Source organism: Sturnus vulgaris, chromosome 29 (genome assembly GCF_052056855.1).
Source record: "Sturnus vulgaris isolate bStuVul1 chromosome 29, bStuVul1.hap1, whole genome shotgun sequence".
Lineage (NCBI taxonomy): Eukaryota > Metazoa > Chordata > Aves > Passeriformes > Sturnidae > Sturnus > Sturnus vulgaris.
This window is the reverse complement of record NC_142271.1, coordinates 3,572,144-3,586,985: the sequence shown is the minus strand read 5'-3', so window position 1 is coordinate 3,586,985 and position 14,842 is coordinate 3,572,144. Positions and strand designations below refer to the sequence as shown.

At 55.3% G+C, this 14,842-nt stretch overlaps 1 protein-coding gene and 1 long non-coding RNA gene across 2 annotated transcripts; one reads left to right on the top strand and one right to left on the bottom strand.

Moving 5' to 3' along the window:
• Positions 1-1,158: 1,158 nt before the first annotated feature.
• LOC148220934 (uncharacterized) lies at positions 1,159-10,665 on the bottom strand. The gene is made up of 4 exons (XR_015808771.1): positions 10,484-10,665; positions 9,458-9,557; positions 3,591-3,716; positions 1,159-2,568 (listed from the first exon to the last, which is right to left on the bottom strand). It is a non-coding gene; the product is annotated as an uncharacterized LOC148220934 (long non-coding RNA).
• On the top strand, positions 1,504-5,886 carry LOC106850945 (green-sensitive opsin). The gene is made up of 5 exons (XM_014872613.2): positions 1,504-1,917; positions 3,473-3,641; positions 4,175-4,340; positions 4,447-4,686; positions 4,849-5,886. Exons 1-5 carry the CDS (start codon positions 1,557-1,559, stop codon positions 4,978-4,980), a joined length of 1,068 nt encoding a protein of 355 aa, XP_014728099.1. The 5' UTR covers positions 1,504-1,556; the 3' UTR covers positions 4,981-5,886.
• Positions 10,666-14,842: the final 4,177 nt, after the last annotated feature.

The window sequence follows — 14,842 nt, the reverse complement described above, 5'->3', positions numbered from 1 at the left end:
CACATCCCTCATTTCAGCTCTTACACCGGGGCACCTGAGGCTGGCCTGACCCATTTCCCTGCACCACGTCCTACTTCTGCTCCTGCTGGATCTGCACAGGCAGGTCAGGGATTAGGGCACCACCCACCCATCCATCCCAACACCCCTTAGCCTTCCGCTCCCAGCCTCCTCAGACACACTCCAGGCGTGCAGGAGACCTCATTCATCCCACGGGACAATGGTGACTTTTTCCATGGGCTGTGCCTTGGGGAGGGCAGCGAGGAGGAGGAGGAGGAGGAGGAGGAGGAGGAGGAGGAGGCCCAGCTTACCTCGTTATCCGATCAGCTCCCTTAACGCCCCACATCCCCAGGATTAATGGAAGAGCTTCCCTAAGGCGCCTTAGGCAGCTCCCCTGGAGAAGGAGCACCCATGACCCAGAAGGAAGAAATGGGGAAGGAGAACTTGGACGAGATGGAGCATTGGCACTGACCCTGGAAGGCCAAACCCTGGAAGGGTTTGCCAGGCTCGTGTGTGCTGGGATGGGGATCCCACACTCTGTGCTGAGAGCCTGGGGAAAGCTCCCTCCCATCCCTCTGCTCTCCCAGGCCAGGCTGGTCTCTCTGCACTCTCTGCAGGAGTTCAGGACGTCTTTACTGTCCTTTGTCCCATGGCACAACCAAGGGTATAATCAGGGTCACACAACCAGGAGCCCTGCTCCAAAATGCTACATTTACCAAAAAATTACCAACTGCATTACCTTTGGAATGGGAAGTGTCTTCCCCTCCTACCTTTGCCCAGCTCCAGGCCCTTGGCTGTGTCAGCAGAGCCTGGATTTGCTGTGAGATGGAGACCCCAGCAGCCCCCACACTGAACCAGGCACCCCAAACAGCCCAGCCAACAGCTCAGACCCACAAAGCTCAGCCCAGTCTTCCCCCAGTGACCTCCCCAAGGTCAGTGGGGCAGAGCTGGCCACTCCCCAGTGCCCAAGTGGTCTCACAGGGTCCTTCAGCCGCCCAGGGACACCCCAAACCTGTGACACGCTGTGGACCCCAGCACAGCCCCCATAACCACATCGACCACACCCAAACTCCCCACTGCTCCTCCCACCTTTGCCCCTCTTCCCAAGCGCTCCCCACCCCATCCCTTCCTGCCCCCAACACCTTAAACAACATTAAACACTTAATGGCAATTAATACGCTTTAATGCAGGTTTTGGGGCCAACTGGCCGCTTAGAGGGTGCTTAAACCATCAACCCCTCTCAATCCCGTTGCCCTTGTCACACAAAGTTAGCCGAGCCCCTCGTCAGCCTGCCCCCTCCCTCCAGGAGGCCGGAGGGTATAAAACCACCCCGGGGCACGGCACCGCCAGCCCCCGGCGCGGCACAGGGCAGGGCACCACCTCCATCCCCTCAACTTCTGCTGCTCCTTGTAATTCCTTCATATTTTAGATCGGAGGGGAATCCTCTCACTGCGCTTGGGAGGGGGTGGGGCTTCCCTTTTTTCATCAATCGGGGTGGGAACACAATTCGTTGCAGAAAAACCCCCCTCCGGCAGAGCAGCTCCCGTAGCGAGGGCAGGATGAACGGGACGGAGGGGATCAATTTTTACGTGCCTATGTCCAACAAGACGGGGGTGGTGCGGAGCCCCTTCGAGTACCCGCAGTACTACCTGGCCGAGCCCTGGAAATACCGCCTCGTGTGCTGCTACATCTTCTTCCTCATCTCCACCGGCTTCCCCATCAACTTCCTCACCCTCCTGGTCACCTTCAAGCACAAGAAGCTCCGGCAGCCCCTCAATTACATCCTGGTCAACCTGGCTGTGGCTGATCTGTGCATGGCCTGCTTTGGCTTCACCGTCACCTTCTACACCGCCTGGAACGGCTACTTCGTGTTCGGCCCCATTGGCTGCGCCGTGGAGGGGTTCTTTGCCACGCTGGGAGGTAAGGGCTGGCACTGGGGGCTTGGGGCTTCCTTCTGCAGGGCTTTGGGAGTCTGGTTTCCATCCCTTCGTGGCACTCTTGGGGTGTGCAGCATCGTTTCTCCTCACTTTGGGGCTTGCTCACCATTTGAAACTGGAGAGGAGAACAGATTTCTGAGGGTTTGATCTCGATAGAAAGAGACCTCATGGTATCATGGCAGGGAAAAGAAGCTTGGGAAGGGATCCTCGTTTGCAGGATCCAGGCTGGGGTCACCTGGCCCTGCTGGTCACTGGGGGTGTCACACCAAGGTGGTTACCAGAGACCTGCCAGGGGCAACCTGGTTGTTCCCAGATCAATGCCAAGCACAGGCTTGGACTTGATCACCTTAGAGGTCTTCTCCCAACCTTCATGATTCCATGATTATTCCTTTGCCTGAAGGCTTCACTTTTTGGGGAAAGGGAGAAGGGAACCAACCCCATGGAAGAGCTACAGGCATGGAGAGATGAGAGGGCTCAGAGCTTATCCAGGAGCAAAAGGAAGGGGAAGAAGATCCAGGATCCAGGGTGGTTCCCAGGCTCTGCAGGGATGGCTCAGCTCTGTCCCAGCTGCACAAGATTTGAGCGCCCTTGGGATTTTCCTTGAGGCATTTCTCAGGGACAACAACACTTTGCCCTGCAGAAAAACAAGGAAAATTCACTCGGCAGCCAGAGCCCACGCAGCCAGCCCTGCCCACACCACACCTCATGATGGATCTGAGAGCAAACAGTCCTTGTTGGAGACACCTAGAGCCACCACAGGGACTTGGCTTTCATTCCCCTAAACAAGGCCATTTCCCACAGTGATGCTGCTCTGAAAACACACATTTTTAAAATATGGATATCCTGCCAAAGGCACAGCTGAATGCCCTGATCCAAGCCAAGGAGCAAGGAAAGGCTTGGGTTTGGGGTCAGAAGATCCCATCCCTGCTCAATGAGCCTCATTTTGCCTTTCCAATGTTTGTACCTCTCAGAGGAGGAGGAGGCTCCTGTTCCCAGGGAAGGAAGTTGGCTGGGAAGCAGCGGCTGTGCGAGCAGCAGGTCCCCAGCGAATCCCAGCACAGGGTGTCGTTATCAGCAGCTTATCACAGCTGGGGGCATTAGCAGGCTTACAGCACCGACTAAACGCTCCCAAATCCCCTGAAGTTTAATTATCCCTCAGAAATACATGTGCACGTTTGCCCACCCACACCGCCCTCCCCACGCCTCCCCCTGTTCCAGCGCCAGCAGAAGGCTGGTGAAATGCACATTTAAAGGAAATCAACAGGTTTGGAGGCATCTGGCAGCATTGCTTGGAATGGTGCTTCCCCACGCCCAGGTGGGATTCACCCCCTTGATTCTTAATGTATTAAAACCCCCACGGTGATTCGTCCTCCACCCCCAGCATCCTCTCCCCGAGCTTCTGCACGTTACAAGTGGAGGATTCCCAGTTTTTTAGCAGGATGCTGCTTCTCCCATGCTGATCCCCTCCTCTGGAAGCACCAAAGTGGAACCCAGAGGAGCTCTGACCTCTCCGTGGGCTCTCCCTCTCCTCCCTCCAGGCCAGGTCGCCCTGTGGTCCCTGGTTGTCCTGGCCATCGAGCGCTACATCGTCATCTGCAAGCCCATGGGCAACTTCCGCTTCTCCGCCAGCCACGCCTTGATGGGCATCGCCTTCACCTGGGTCATGGCCATCTCCTGCGCCGCCCCGCCGCTCTTCGGCTGGTCCAGGTGAGTCCAGGGATCCCCAGAAGCAGCTCCCAGATCCCTCCATCCGTGCAGGGTCCTGGCAGGGGAGTGCTCGGCCTCAGAGGAGGGAAATGAATGTCCCGTTAGTGTCACAGCGAGCACCCACACCATATGTGCCACCTTTGCAGCATCCCCCATCCTCAGGGAATTCCGTCCCTGTTGCCCCCAAGGAGCAGATCTGTCGCTGTTTGCTGTATAATTAGCAATGAACACACAGCAACATGGTCTCCTTTCAGAACAGGAAAGGGACAAGTTTATTGTGACACACATTCCTTATAAAGACTAGATCACAGGACCGAGAATAGAATCAAACTCATTGGTCCAAGGAATAGAACACCCCCAGTAAACAAGCTTTCACTGAAACACCATGTTCTCACACATCCCTCCTGTCACAAGACCAGATGTTAACATCGTTATCAACTCTGTTTTCCTTCGAGCAGCCTGAGAAAACTCAGACTGCTCCTTTCCCTGGCTGGCCAGTATGCCACACACATCCTGACCTTTCCCCCTGCCAGGTACATCCCGGAGGGGATGCAGTGCTCCTGTGGGCCCGACTACTACACCCACAACCCCGACTTCCACAACGAGTCCTACGTGCTCTACATGTTCGTCATCCACTTCATCATCCCCGTCGTCATCATCTTCTTCTCCTACGGGCGCCTCGTTTGCAAAGTCCGGGAGGTAACGGCCGGAGGGGACTGATGGGGACAGGGAGGGGGGCTCAGGCAGGATGGGGGGTGTGGGTTGGGGATGGGAAGCTGCCCCTCACCACCCTCCGTGTCCACAGGCAGCTGCCCAGCAGCAGGAATCGGCCACGACGCAGAAGGCGGAGAAGGAGGTGACGCGGATGGTGATCCTCATGGTGCTGGGCTTCATGCTGGCCTGGACGCCCTACGCCGTGGTGGCGTTCTGGATCTTCACCAACAAGGGCGCCGACTTCACGGCCACGCTGATGGCAGTGCCTGCCTTCTTCTCCAAGAGCTCCTCCCTCTACAACCCCATCATCTACGTGCTCATGAACAAACAGGTGAGACTCCCCCAGGATGGGCAGCACCTCTGGGGGCTCCACGGGTGCCTCGCTCCCTCCCAGAAGGGTTTGGATCTCAGTCCCTGCAGGGACTCCTGGTCCTGCACCACGTCCCTGCTGGCCCCTCCAGTGCCACCATTCTCATTTCTCTCCCCTCCCCAGTTCCGTAACTGCATGATCACCACAATCTGCTGCGGCAAGAACCCCTTTGGGGATGAAGACACCTCCTCCACCGTGTCCCAGAGCAAGACCGAGGTCTCCTCCGTCTCCTCCAGCCAAGTATCACCCGCATAGAGCATGGACAGTTTGAACTGGGGTGACCTGCCGAGCTCGGGGACCCAGACAGACGCCCCACAGCCACTCCCTCGCGCCCCAGCCCCTCCCCTGCAGGAGAATTTAGCTGTGCCCGTCCTGCCATAGCACCCCCTGTGCAAAACCCACCCCACACTTCCATGGGGACCCACACGTGGCACTCTGAGCTCTGCCACTCCGAGCCCAGGGAGCCCTGCCCCAGCTCCCGGGAGCACTTCACCTCTGGGGGACTGTCCCTACCTGTCCCCTTCGAGTTCAAACAGTTTGGGGATCCCAAAACTTTTCATGCCTGAGTCCCGCCCCCCACCAGCATCGCCCTTCCTTGGGCTCCAGGGAGTGTCACAGGAGCACCCAGGCTTCATTTGCAAAAATCTAAATATTCTGGCGAAGCCCCAGGAGCAGGACTCTGTGGCTGGGGTGGCCTCACCTGCCCCTCACCAGGGCCTGAGCCCAGGGCTCTCTGGAGCCACGCTCCCGCCGGGATTCCCACCAAGAATCGATTCCTGCAGTCTCCATAAATCAATATAACAAACGGAGCCACGAGCGGGCTCCGCTCCCAGCCCAACTCCCTCTCTCCCCAAGACAACACTGTAGATATATTTTTTTGTCTTGGAACCTGTAAATATTTGCTCACGTCCTTTGAAGTCTCCATCCCTCTCAGCCCTTTCCTTTCTTCTCCTTTTCCCGACTCCAAAGCAGAGAAATTCCCTTTCCACCTCTGCTGTGGCTGGACAGGCACGGCCAACCTTGGAGGGAGGGGCCAGGACCCGAGCGCTTTCCTGTACATATTTTATAAATAAATAATCTCATGTCAGCACAAGGATGTCTGCAGTCAAGGAGTAGGGATTTAAAAAAACTAAACAATAAACTGAAGCAGCACAGAGAAAACCACAGATGCTCAGTCCTTGTCCTTTCTCTTGGGCTCTGGGGACGAGATGCTGGTGGCCAGCTGGGGGAACACAATGCTGCTCTTGGGGACACAAGCCTGCAGCTGTCCCAAAAGCCATGGGAAGGGGGATCTATGGGTGACACCATCCCCACAAGGTGACAGCCCCATTAGCTGGGCATCAAAGGTGTTTAGAGTTAAAAAGAGACAGACAGGGCACAGCCCTCGCTGCCCGGCCACTGGTTTTTAATATTTAACATTTCCCCATGTAGCCTTAAATAAAGCTTCAGTGAGAGCTTCTCTCAGAGTTCAAATTCCCCTTCCCGTTGGGCTCTTCCAGGCAGCGTTGTGACAGAATTGGCAGAGTCAGGGAAAAATTGTTCCCAGTGGCAGAGAATTCATTCTGGAGCGGCTGGAGAGCGACCCCGGTGCCATCACTGCCCGAACCTCCCCTCCCTGCTCAGCTCACACCTGCCCTCTCCCGTGTTTTTCCTGCTTTTTGAGTCCAAAGCCACTAAAACCAGGGGGAAGCCCCAGGCTCATCCCTGGCATGGGAAGGCAGGGATAAGGAAGCACTTTTTGCCCCAAAACACCAAGCCCTGGCAGGGTGAAGGATGCAGCCCCAGCCCCAGCTCTCCAGGCACTCTCCTGTCTCTGCACCCACCCAAATTCGGGGGTCCTGGCCAGGATTGCCCTGGAACAGCTCCCACACCACTCCTGCTGTGCTGAATAATTCATGGCCACTCTGCCCATCCCAGGAGCCTTTTTTCCTTCCCTACAAAGCCCCGAGCACGTTTTCTTTAGTTCCTTTAGAGGCACTGGAGCTGTTTTATAGCGAGCAGCTGAACGTGTGGATGAGCCCTCAGCATCCCTTCTCCCCCCCAAGACTCCAGAGTGAAAACTATTCCAGGAACAGAGCCCTGGACCCCCTGAACAGGCCTGGCTGTGTATCCCCCACGTTTGTGATTATTTTTAAATGCTGCAGCCCAGGGCTGCTGCCTTTTGCTGGAGTCCAGAATGCTGGGAGAATCCACCAGGAATCCAGAAGGAATTCACCAGGAATCCACCTAGAATCCACCAGGAATCCACAAGGCCCTGGGTGAGGATAAGAGCAGTCTGTGATCCCTGGCAGGGAGTTCTGGGGAGCCTGGGGGTGAGGGGCTGAGGCTTTGCAGACAAATTTTCATGGGTGGGAGAGGCAGGGAGCAGAGTCCAGACCCGTGGTGCTGTGGCACATTCCAGCATTGATTCCAGCATTGATTCCAGCAGTGACTCCAGCAGTGATTCCAGCATTGATTCCAGCATTGATTCCAGCAGTGACTCCAGCAGTGATTCCAGCAGTGACTCCAGCATTGATTCCAGCAGTGATTCCAGCAGTGACTCCAGCAGTGACTCCAGCATTGATTCCAGCAGTGATTCCAGCATTGACTCCAGCAGTGATTCCAGCAGTGACTCCAGCATTGATTCCAGCAGTGATTCCAGCAGTGATTCCAGCATTGACTCCAGCAGTGACTCCAGCAGTGATTCCAGCAGTGATTCCAGCAGTGACTCCAGCAGTGATTCCAGCATTGACTCCAGCAGTGACTCCAGCATTGATTCCAGCATTGATTCCAGCATTGATTCCAGCAGTGACTCCAGCATTGACTCCAGCAGTGACTCCAGCAGTGATTCCAGCAGTGACTCCAGCAGTGATTCCAGCATTGATTCCAGCAGTGACTCCAGCAGTGACTCCAGCACTGATTCCAGCAGTGACTCCAGCAGTGACTCCAGCAGTGACTCCAGCAGTGATTCCAGCATTGATTCCAGCAGTGATTCCAGCATTGATTCCAGCATTGATTCCAGCAGTGATTCCAGCAGTGACTCCTCCTGGCTGTCCCCACCTGCACTGCCCATCCAGCTGCTCTCCAGATGTGCCACTGCCCACGCCCCCATGGAAAACTAACCCCAGCAGAGCAGTTTTACCTCCATGGTGCATCTGTCCTGCTGTGAGGGACATTCCCAGGGTGGCTCCTGCCAGGGATGCAGCAAAGAGGGAATGGGGGTGTCCAGGGATGTGGCACTCAGTGCTGTGGGCTGGGTGACAAGGTGGGGATCAGTCACAGGTTGAATTTGGTGATCCTGGAGGGCTTTTCCAGCCTCTGGGATTCTGCTGCTCTCAGCCCTGCAGGCAGGTTGGGCTCATCCATGGTGCCAAGGAGCTGCCTTGGCTGGAAGCTGTGGATGGGAACAGAAAGATAAACCTGGCCCAAAGTTGTGACCCCTCTGCTCTGCCTTCAGCCCCTCTGCAGCAGCCGCTGAGGATGATGGTGGAACTCCTTCTCCTTGACCTAATCCCTAAAAAACCCCAAAATATCCAAGCTCAGAACCGATTTCTTCAAACCATGGGGGCAGGGGAGGAGCAGCCACCAGACAAACAAAAACCCCAAACCTCACCCAGCCCCAACAGACCCAACCTTTCCATGGCAGAAAGCATCTAATTCAAAGATTCCTCTTGAAAAATCACCCAGGAGTTCTTTCTTTCCACTTTTCCATAAACACATGGATATATCCAGACACTGCATTTGCAACCAGCAGGGACCATCCTGGCATCACCCACTCAGAGCAGGCACCACCAGCTGCTCCAGCACCACTGGCCTGGCACTGCTGCCACCTAAATTCAGATGCAAACTGAGGAAAGCAGCCAGACTTATCCAGGGAACAGAGACAGCTGGAATCTCGGGCCCAAAGGGCATTTCAGTGTCTGACTCCCATCCTTCTGCAGCTGGGACTGTTCCTCCTCATCCCAGCACTGCTGTCAGCTGGTTTGGGAAAACTGCAGTAATTGGCTCAATTCATTTTAAATCAGTTCTCGTTTGTGCAAGCAGCACTCGGGGAAAAGCAGCTTGGAGTTAATCACATCCTGATTTGGAGCATTGCAGGGATGAGGGGGAAATCTCAGTGAGGTGTTCTTGGTCTCTGCCCCACAGCCCTGGGCACAGACAGAACCCCCAAAAAGGGGCAAACCAGGGTCCTGGCCTATTGCTGTTCCCCACAATCTCATCCTGTCCAGGGCTGATCTCTCCAGGCTGCAATGGCACTGCCTGAATTCCTCCCAGGACATTTTTATCCCATCAGTGTAGAAGGAGCAGCTCCACGCCAGAGGGTATGGCTCTGGCCATTTGTCTCTGCCAAAAGGAAAAACATCTCCTTGTCCAGCCACTCCAGCAGCTCTGGGAACAAGAAGATTAAAACCCTCAAACACTCCCCCCTTCCCTCTGTGCCATCACACACACAGGGCTGGGGGGTCCAAATCCCTCTCTGGGGTGCCCCTGATACCAGGGGGAAAATCTGCTGGGATTACAGCTTTGGAGAAGCCAGAATTGCCCCTGGCAGTGCCAGGGGGACCTTGCACAACCTCAGCAGCCCAGGGAGACCCAGGCAGTGTTTGCCTCCCACCCAGGAGGGCTCAGGAGCCCCCACATTTGTGTCACTTCCCAGCACGGCCACGTTTGTGTCACATCCCCAGCCCGAATCCATCAGGGCTGCCTGTGTCACGTTAGCAGCAATAAAAGGATTCAAACAGCAATTCCTTACTTTTATGAACAAATGGCCCTGGCTGGATGATTCAGGCAGCATTCAATTCCCAGCCAGAAAGTGTCAGCAAAATCCCGGCCTCTCACATGGAGGTGGATAACTGCAAATGAAAGGAAGGAATTATTAGCACTTAATACTCGCTGGGTTTGCACTCCCCAGCGCTCCTCAAAGGGAGGTGCCAAACGCTGCGATGCTCCAGAGCTGGGAGGGCCCTGCCAAGGGGGGCTTTGGACACTGGGATCGTCCTCATCCCACTGCCAGGGCCCTGCCCCAGCCCAGCCCTGCCAGAACCCCTTGTCTCCTCCAGCCTGTCCTTTCCAGAACCCTTTAACCTCCAGCCCAGCCCCTCAAGAGCCCTTTTCTTCTCCAGACTGTCCTTTCCACAGTCCCCTTTCTCCTCCAATCCATCCTCTGCAGAACTCCTTTTATCCTCCAGACTTTCCTTTCCAGAGCCCTTTTCTCCTCCACCCCATCCCATCCCATCCCATCCCAAGCCCCTTTTTCTCTTCCAGCCTGTCCTTTCCAGAACTCCTTTTCTCCTCCATCTCATCCCATCCCAAGCCCCTTTTCTCTTTCCAGAACCCCCTTTTTCCTCCATCCCATCCTCTCTAGAACCCCTTTATCTCCTCCAGAATTTCTCTTCCAGAGCCCCTTTTCTCCTTCATCCCATCATCTCCAGAGTCCCTTTTCTCTTCCATCCCATCCAATCCCAAATCCCTTTTCTCCTTCATCCCATCCTCTCCAGAACACTTTTTCTCTCCCATCCCATCCCATCCCATCCCATCCCATCCCATCCCATCCCATCCCATCCCATCCCAAGCCCTTTTCTCCTCCATCCCATCCCGAACCCTTTTTCTCCTCCAGCCCACTCCCCTTTCCTCCTCCCCACACTCCCTCTCCCATTTCCCCCTCCCCACCTCCCATTCTCAGCTCTCTGCCACCACCCTGGGAGCCTCAGGGACCCCAGTCCCTTGTTGGCACAATCCCCCCATCTCCAGAGGGATCTGGGGAGGCTTCCCCGTGCACCTGGGGCTGCTCCTGGCCGTGGAGAAGCGCTCTCCAGCCTCCTCCAGACTCTTCACTTCTCCTTCACCCAGCCTGCCCATATTTTTCTTGTTCATCAGACTGACAAATGGGCAGAAAACAGACTCCTGGCGATTTCCTGCACAGGCTGCCCACTCCTCCTCTCCCCTCGGCAATGACTGAGAGCTGAAAAAGCAGGAATAGCATATAAATTTCCTCCCTGCTTTAATAAATACCTCTATTACCTTATGCTTTCCCCCAGCTCACTGTGCAGCTCCTGCTGCCCGCCAGGCAGACGTGATAAACCAAAATTCGCATTTCTGTGGGGAATCAGCAGCAGGGCTCAGGCAGGCTGGCAGCAGCACGGGAGGGGTGAAGCTCCCACCTCGGGGCTGTGGCTGCAGCTTCACATCATCCCACGGGGACATCAATTAATTCGTTTATTACTGAAGTTCTGGAATTTGTCTGGTCCCTCTTTGGACACCCTGTCCTGGTCCCAGGGGCTCTGGGACACCTCTGTGCCCCTCGGGGTGAGCCTGGGGTTTCCTGAAGGGTGGGAATAAGGACAAACCCTGCTAAAGCCTCACGCAGAGGCTGCAGGGGGAGCAGGAGGGTTTGGTGGTGCAGGGAAAGCTGTCACAGCTGTGATCCAGCTGTGGGCAAAGCCCCGGCTGGATTCCTGTCCCTGGGCCTCCTCCTGATCCAAATCCTTTCTGGGGGCTCTCAGCACACCCAGGACAGGATGTGTCACTGTCCCTTGGCCAGGAGGCACCTGAGCAGTGCAGGAACAGCCCGAGCATCCCAGCGGGATGCTGAGACCTCGCTCCATCCCCACCCCAGCCCACCTGAAGGACAACAGGCAAAACCCACGGAGCTTTTACACCCCCAGCGCTGCCAGGAGCCCCTGGGGCACCGCTTGTCCCCTCTGCCACCCCCAGCACAGCCCGAGCCAGCCCTGCCAAGTGGCCAGCGCCACTGTCCCCATCCCCCGGGCACAGCGCCGCAGCCTCGGCTCCTCCTCCCCCAGAGCTGGATTGATGGCGATGCTTTGCAAAGCCGGGGGAAAAAAACACCTTCAAAAGGAGCATTAGGAGGTGGCAGCCACCCAATTTCCCCCTCAGCCAGCGATTGCTGTGTCTCATCCGCTTCCTGGAGTCTATTTAACTTCTAAATTTAACAAGCTCCTAAACAAGTAGCAGCAGCAAGTGGCAGCGCCCGGCTCCCACCCCGCGAGTGGCATTTGGGGGCCCAGCCAGGGAATGGGAAATTTCTCCAATGTCTCTTTGATTTATGGCTCTCGTTAATTCTCCAGGAGGGCCCCGAGCTGCCCCGAGCGCACCGAACCTCCGAGGGATAAATAATTTACCAGATGGTTAAATATTCTTTAAGGTCTAGGGAACATCAGCGGGAGCGGGGATTTCGGAGGGGGAGCGGCACAAAACTCCAAATTGAGCACAAAAAGGGGGAGGGGACGGTCTGGAGCAGGGAAGGGAAGGACCAGGATCAGCATAGCCAGGGCTTTTTGGGAATATCCCATCCAGATGTGCCCTGCCAGCTGTGCCATGCAGATGTGCAGGGCGGTTTTGCCCCTCCAAAGGAAAGGATGAGTCGGGAGCAGGGAGGGAAGGGAGGAAGGTGCCAGCAGGGAGGTGCCAGCCTGGCCTTGCAGAGCCACATGTGCTGTCAGAGGATGCCGATGGCCCAAACTGGCCCTGCCTGGTGCCCTCGGGAGCTGAGCTGGAGGGACACGAGGTTTTGGCAGCAGAACCTTGATGAAATGTGGTGCCAAGGGGACGTTTCCACCTCCTTTCCTCCTCCTCCGCGATCAGGGCAGCATTCCCAGCAAGGAGTCCCTGAGCTGATGCTGGAGGAAGAGCACGGAGCAAGAGCAGAGGTTGGAGAATCCAAGCGCTCCTTCTGCGAGCTCCCAGCGCCTTTCAGCCTCTCCTCGGGATGTTTTGGGCTCTCCAGAGCAGCGGGGCAGCCCCGAGCACCCCGGATCGGGAGGAGGTAGATGGCAGCAGAGCCTGTCACATCGGGGATGTGACAGCCAGACCCCGATCCCGATCCCTGCTCCACCCGGCCACCCCCGAGCTGGGTTTTCCCCAGCCGGCCTCACCCTCTGCTCCCTTTCCTCTCCCGAAGCTCAGTCCGGAGCTCAGGACTGAGCTGAATTTCTCCGTGGCTGGGATGTGTCTAAAACATCCTCTAAACTCCTAAACTAAAACTAAAACTCCTCTGTGCCCGATATTTGGCTCTGTCCTGCAGCCCTGGACACCCCCACAGCAGCCAAGCTGTCACCCCGAGCTCAGGTTTGGGGTTTAATTCAGTTTTCTCTGCTGGTCCTTTCGGGGAACACAGGGATTTTGTCACAACCTGTCCTGCTCATCCACCCCTCCCTCACAATTCCAAACCCGATCTCAGCCCCTCCCGGTGTTTTCCAGGTGCCTGATGAGGCTCAGCACGTGATTAACAAATTAAGAAATGCTTTAGGGAACATTTTTCTCCCAAAATCCCTGGCAGAGGGGCCCCTGCTGTCCAGCCTCAAAAAGGAGGCGGGGAGGGGCATTAATTAATAATATTAATAACATTAATATCATTAATAATGTGTCCTGAAATGTGGGAGGAGGAGCTGGGACTGCAGCCAGGAGGGACCCCAGACCCAGGGACTGAGCCCCTTCTCTGCCCTCGCTCAGGGCTGTGGTGAGGAGGGGCTGGCACCTGGATTTAGGGCCTGATTAGAACCTGTTACAGTCCCGAGGGTTTATTTGGGTTTATATTCAAAGGTCAGACAGGAGAGAGACCCTTGGGGTCGAGCTGGGACAAAAATACTGAGCCTGAGTGCTGCTTGTTTAAAGGAACAAATAAGAGATTTTTTTTCCTAATTCCCATCCCAAGAACCTGCAGAGAAGTGAGGGAGGGGTCTCATCCTGCCCCTGCCCTGAGTTCTGGGGAGTCCTGGGGCTCCTGAAGCCGGGAGGGGCAGTGGGAGCTGAATAAATCCATGCCATGGGCACAGGGAAGCACCAAGGGACAACCACTGGCACATGCCAGAGCAGAACTCTGATGCTCTTTTTTTTTTTTTTTTTTTTTTTTTTTTTTTTTTTGAGGACAGCAGCCACCACCTCCTTTTCCTCTTTTTTTTTTTTTTTTTTTCCCTGTTTTTCCTCCTTTTCCTCCTCCTCCCTCTCCGGGTTGCTGCCTCCCGCCTGCAGTGCAGATGGCCCAGCATATGGGCAGCCTCCCCTCGTGCTCGCACCTTGTAAGCAGATTCTGCCAGGTTTAAAGAGGAAAAGCTTAATTAAGCAGTTGTGTGTGTACAATTACGTCCTTAATTATCTCCGCGTTTCACTTCTTTGTTGTTCCCTGTTTGCGAGAAGTTTGGGAACAACCACAGGCGTCCAGCAGGAGCTTTTTTCCTTCCCAGTTTTCTCTTTTCTCTCTCCTCCTGCCTCATTTGAGGGATTTTCTGGCTGCAGGATGAGCCCCCCCAGCCACTGGGATTCATCGACCCCAGCTTGGTTCCCCAACCAGAGCAGCTCTGCCCACACAAGGTGCGAGTTTAGCTGCTCAAAAGCTGCTTCAGCCCAGTTTTATCATCCCCCACATTTGTGCTCCAGCAGCCCCAACACCCTCGGGAATAAACAGACCCTGTGAGAGCATCATCAGGGTGATGCTTAATTGCTCCCCTACCCCAAGAATGCCACCCAAAGGTGGCCTAATTAATTCCTCTAATTACTCCATTCCTCCCCATTTCCCAGCTTGGGCAGCAAGCCTGACACATCTCCAGCGTCATCCCGGGGTGTCCTGGTCCCTCCTCACTCTCAGTCAGGGTCTGGAGCCACCTGCAGAGATCAGGGACAAAGCAACCAGCTAATTTGTGGTGGTGCTTTTATTTTATGCTCAGAGCACTAAACAGCCATAAACATCCCGAGCTGGATGTTGGAGCTGGGGGTGTTTTTATTGTTTGTAAGTCCTTGAAATTTTGCCATGAAGCTTTTATTAAAAATAACCCCAAACTCTCGTTTCTCTAATTGAGTGTATTTCAAAACCGGCATGCCTGCATTTGTAACCAGGTAAGTTTATATCACCACCAGTTAATTTTTATTTACCTTCTAGTGAAACTCATCTTCCCCTTTAATTCCCTGGCCTGTATTTGCTTTCAAATCAGAATTGGACCCAACAATCAGCCGTATATTTAAGGTGCCATTAAATCCTCAGCTCTGTTCTCCCAGTTTCCAAACGAGCCGGCTCCAAGCACAGCAGTGACCTCCCCTTCCCTTTCCAGGCATCCCAGCGGGGAAAATGAATCTTCATCCAGCTGAGAGGTGTCAAGTGCCGGGAACGAGCCCGGGGAGAGCG

Bases quoted from the DNA above. Each gene is read 5' to 3' on its own strand.
- LOC106850945 (XM_014872613.2), top strand. From the start codon at position 1,557: ATGAACGGGACGGAGGGGATCAATTTTTACGTGCCTATGTCCAACAAG. The intron at 1,918-3,472 runs GTAAGGGCTGGC...TCCTCCCTCCAG, and splicing joins GTTCTTTGCCACGCTGGGAG to GCCAGGTCGCCCTGTGGTCC. The intron at 3,642-4,174 runs GTGAGTCCAGGG...TCCCCCTGCCAG, and splicing joins CCGCTCTTCGGCTGGTCCAG to GTACATCCCGGAGGGGATGC.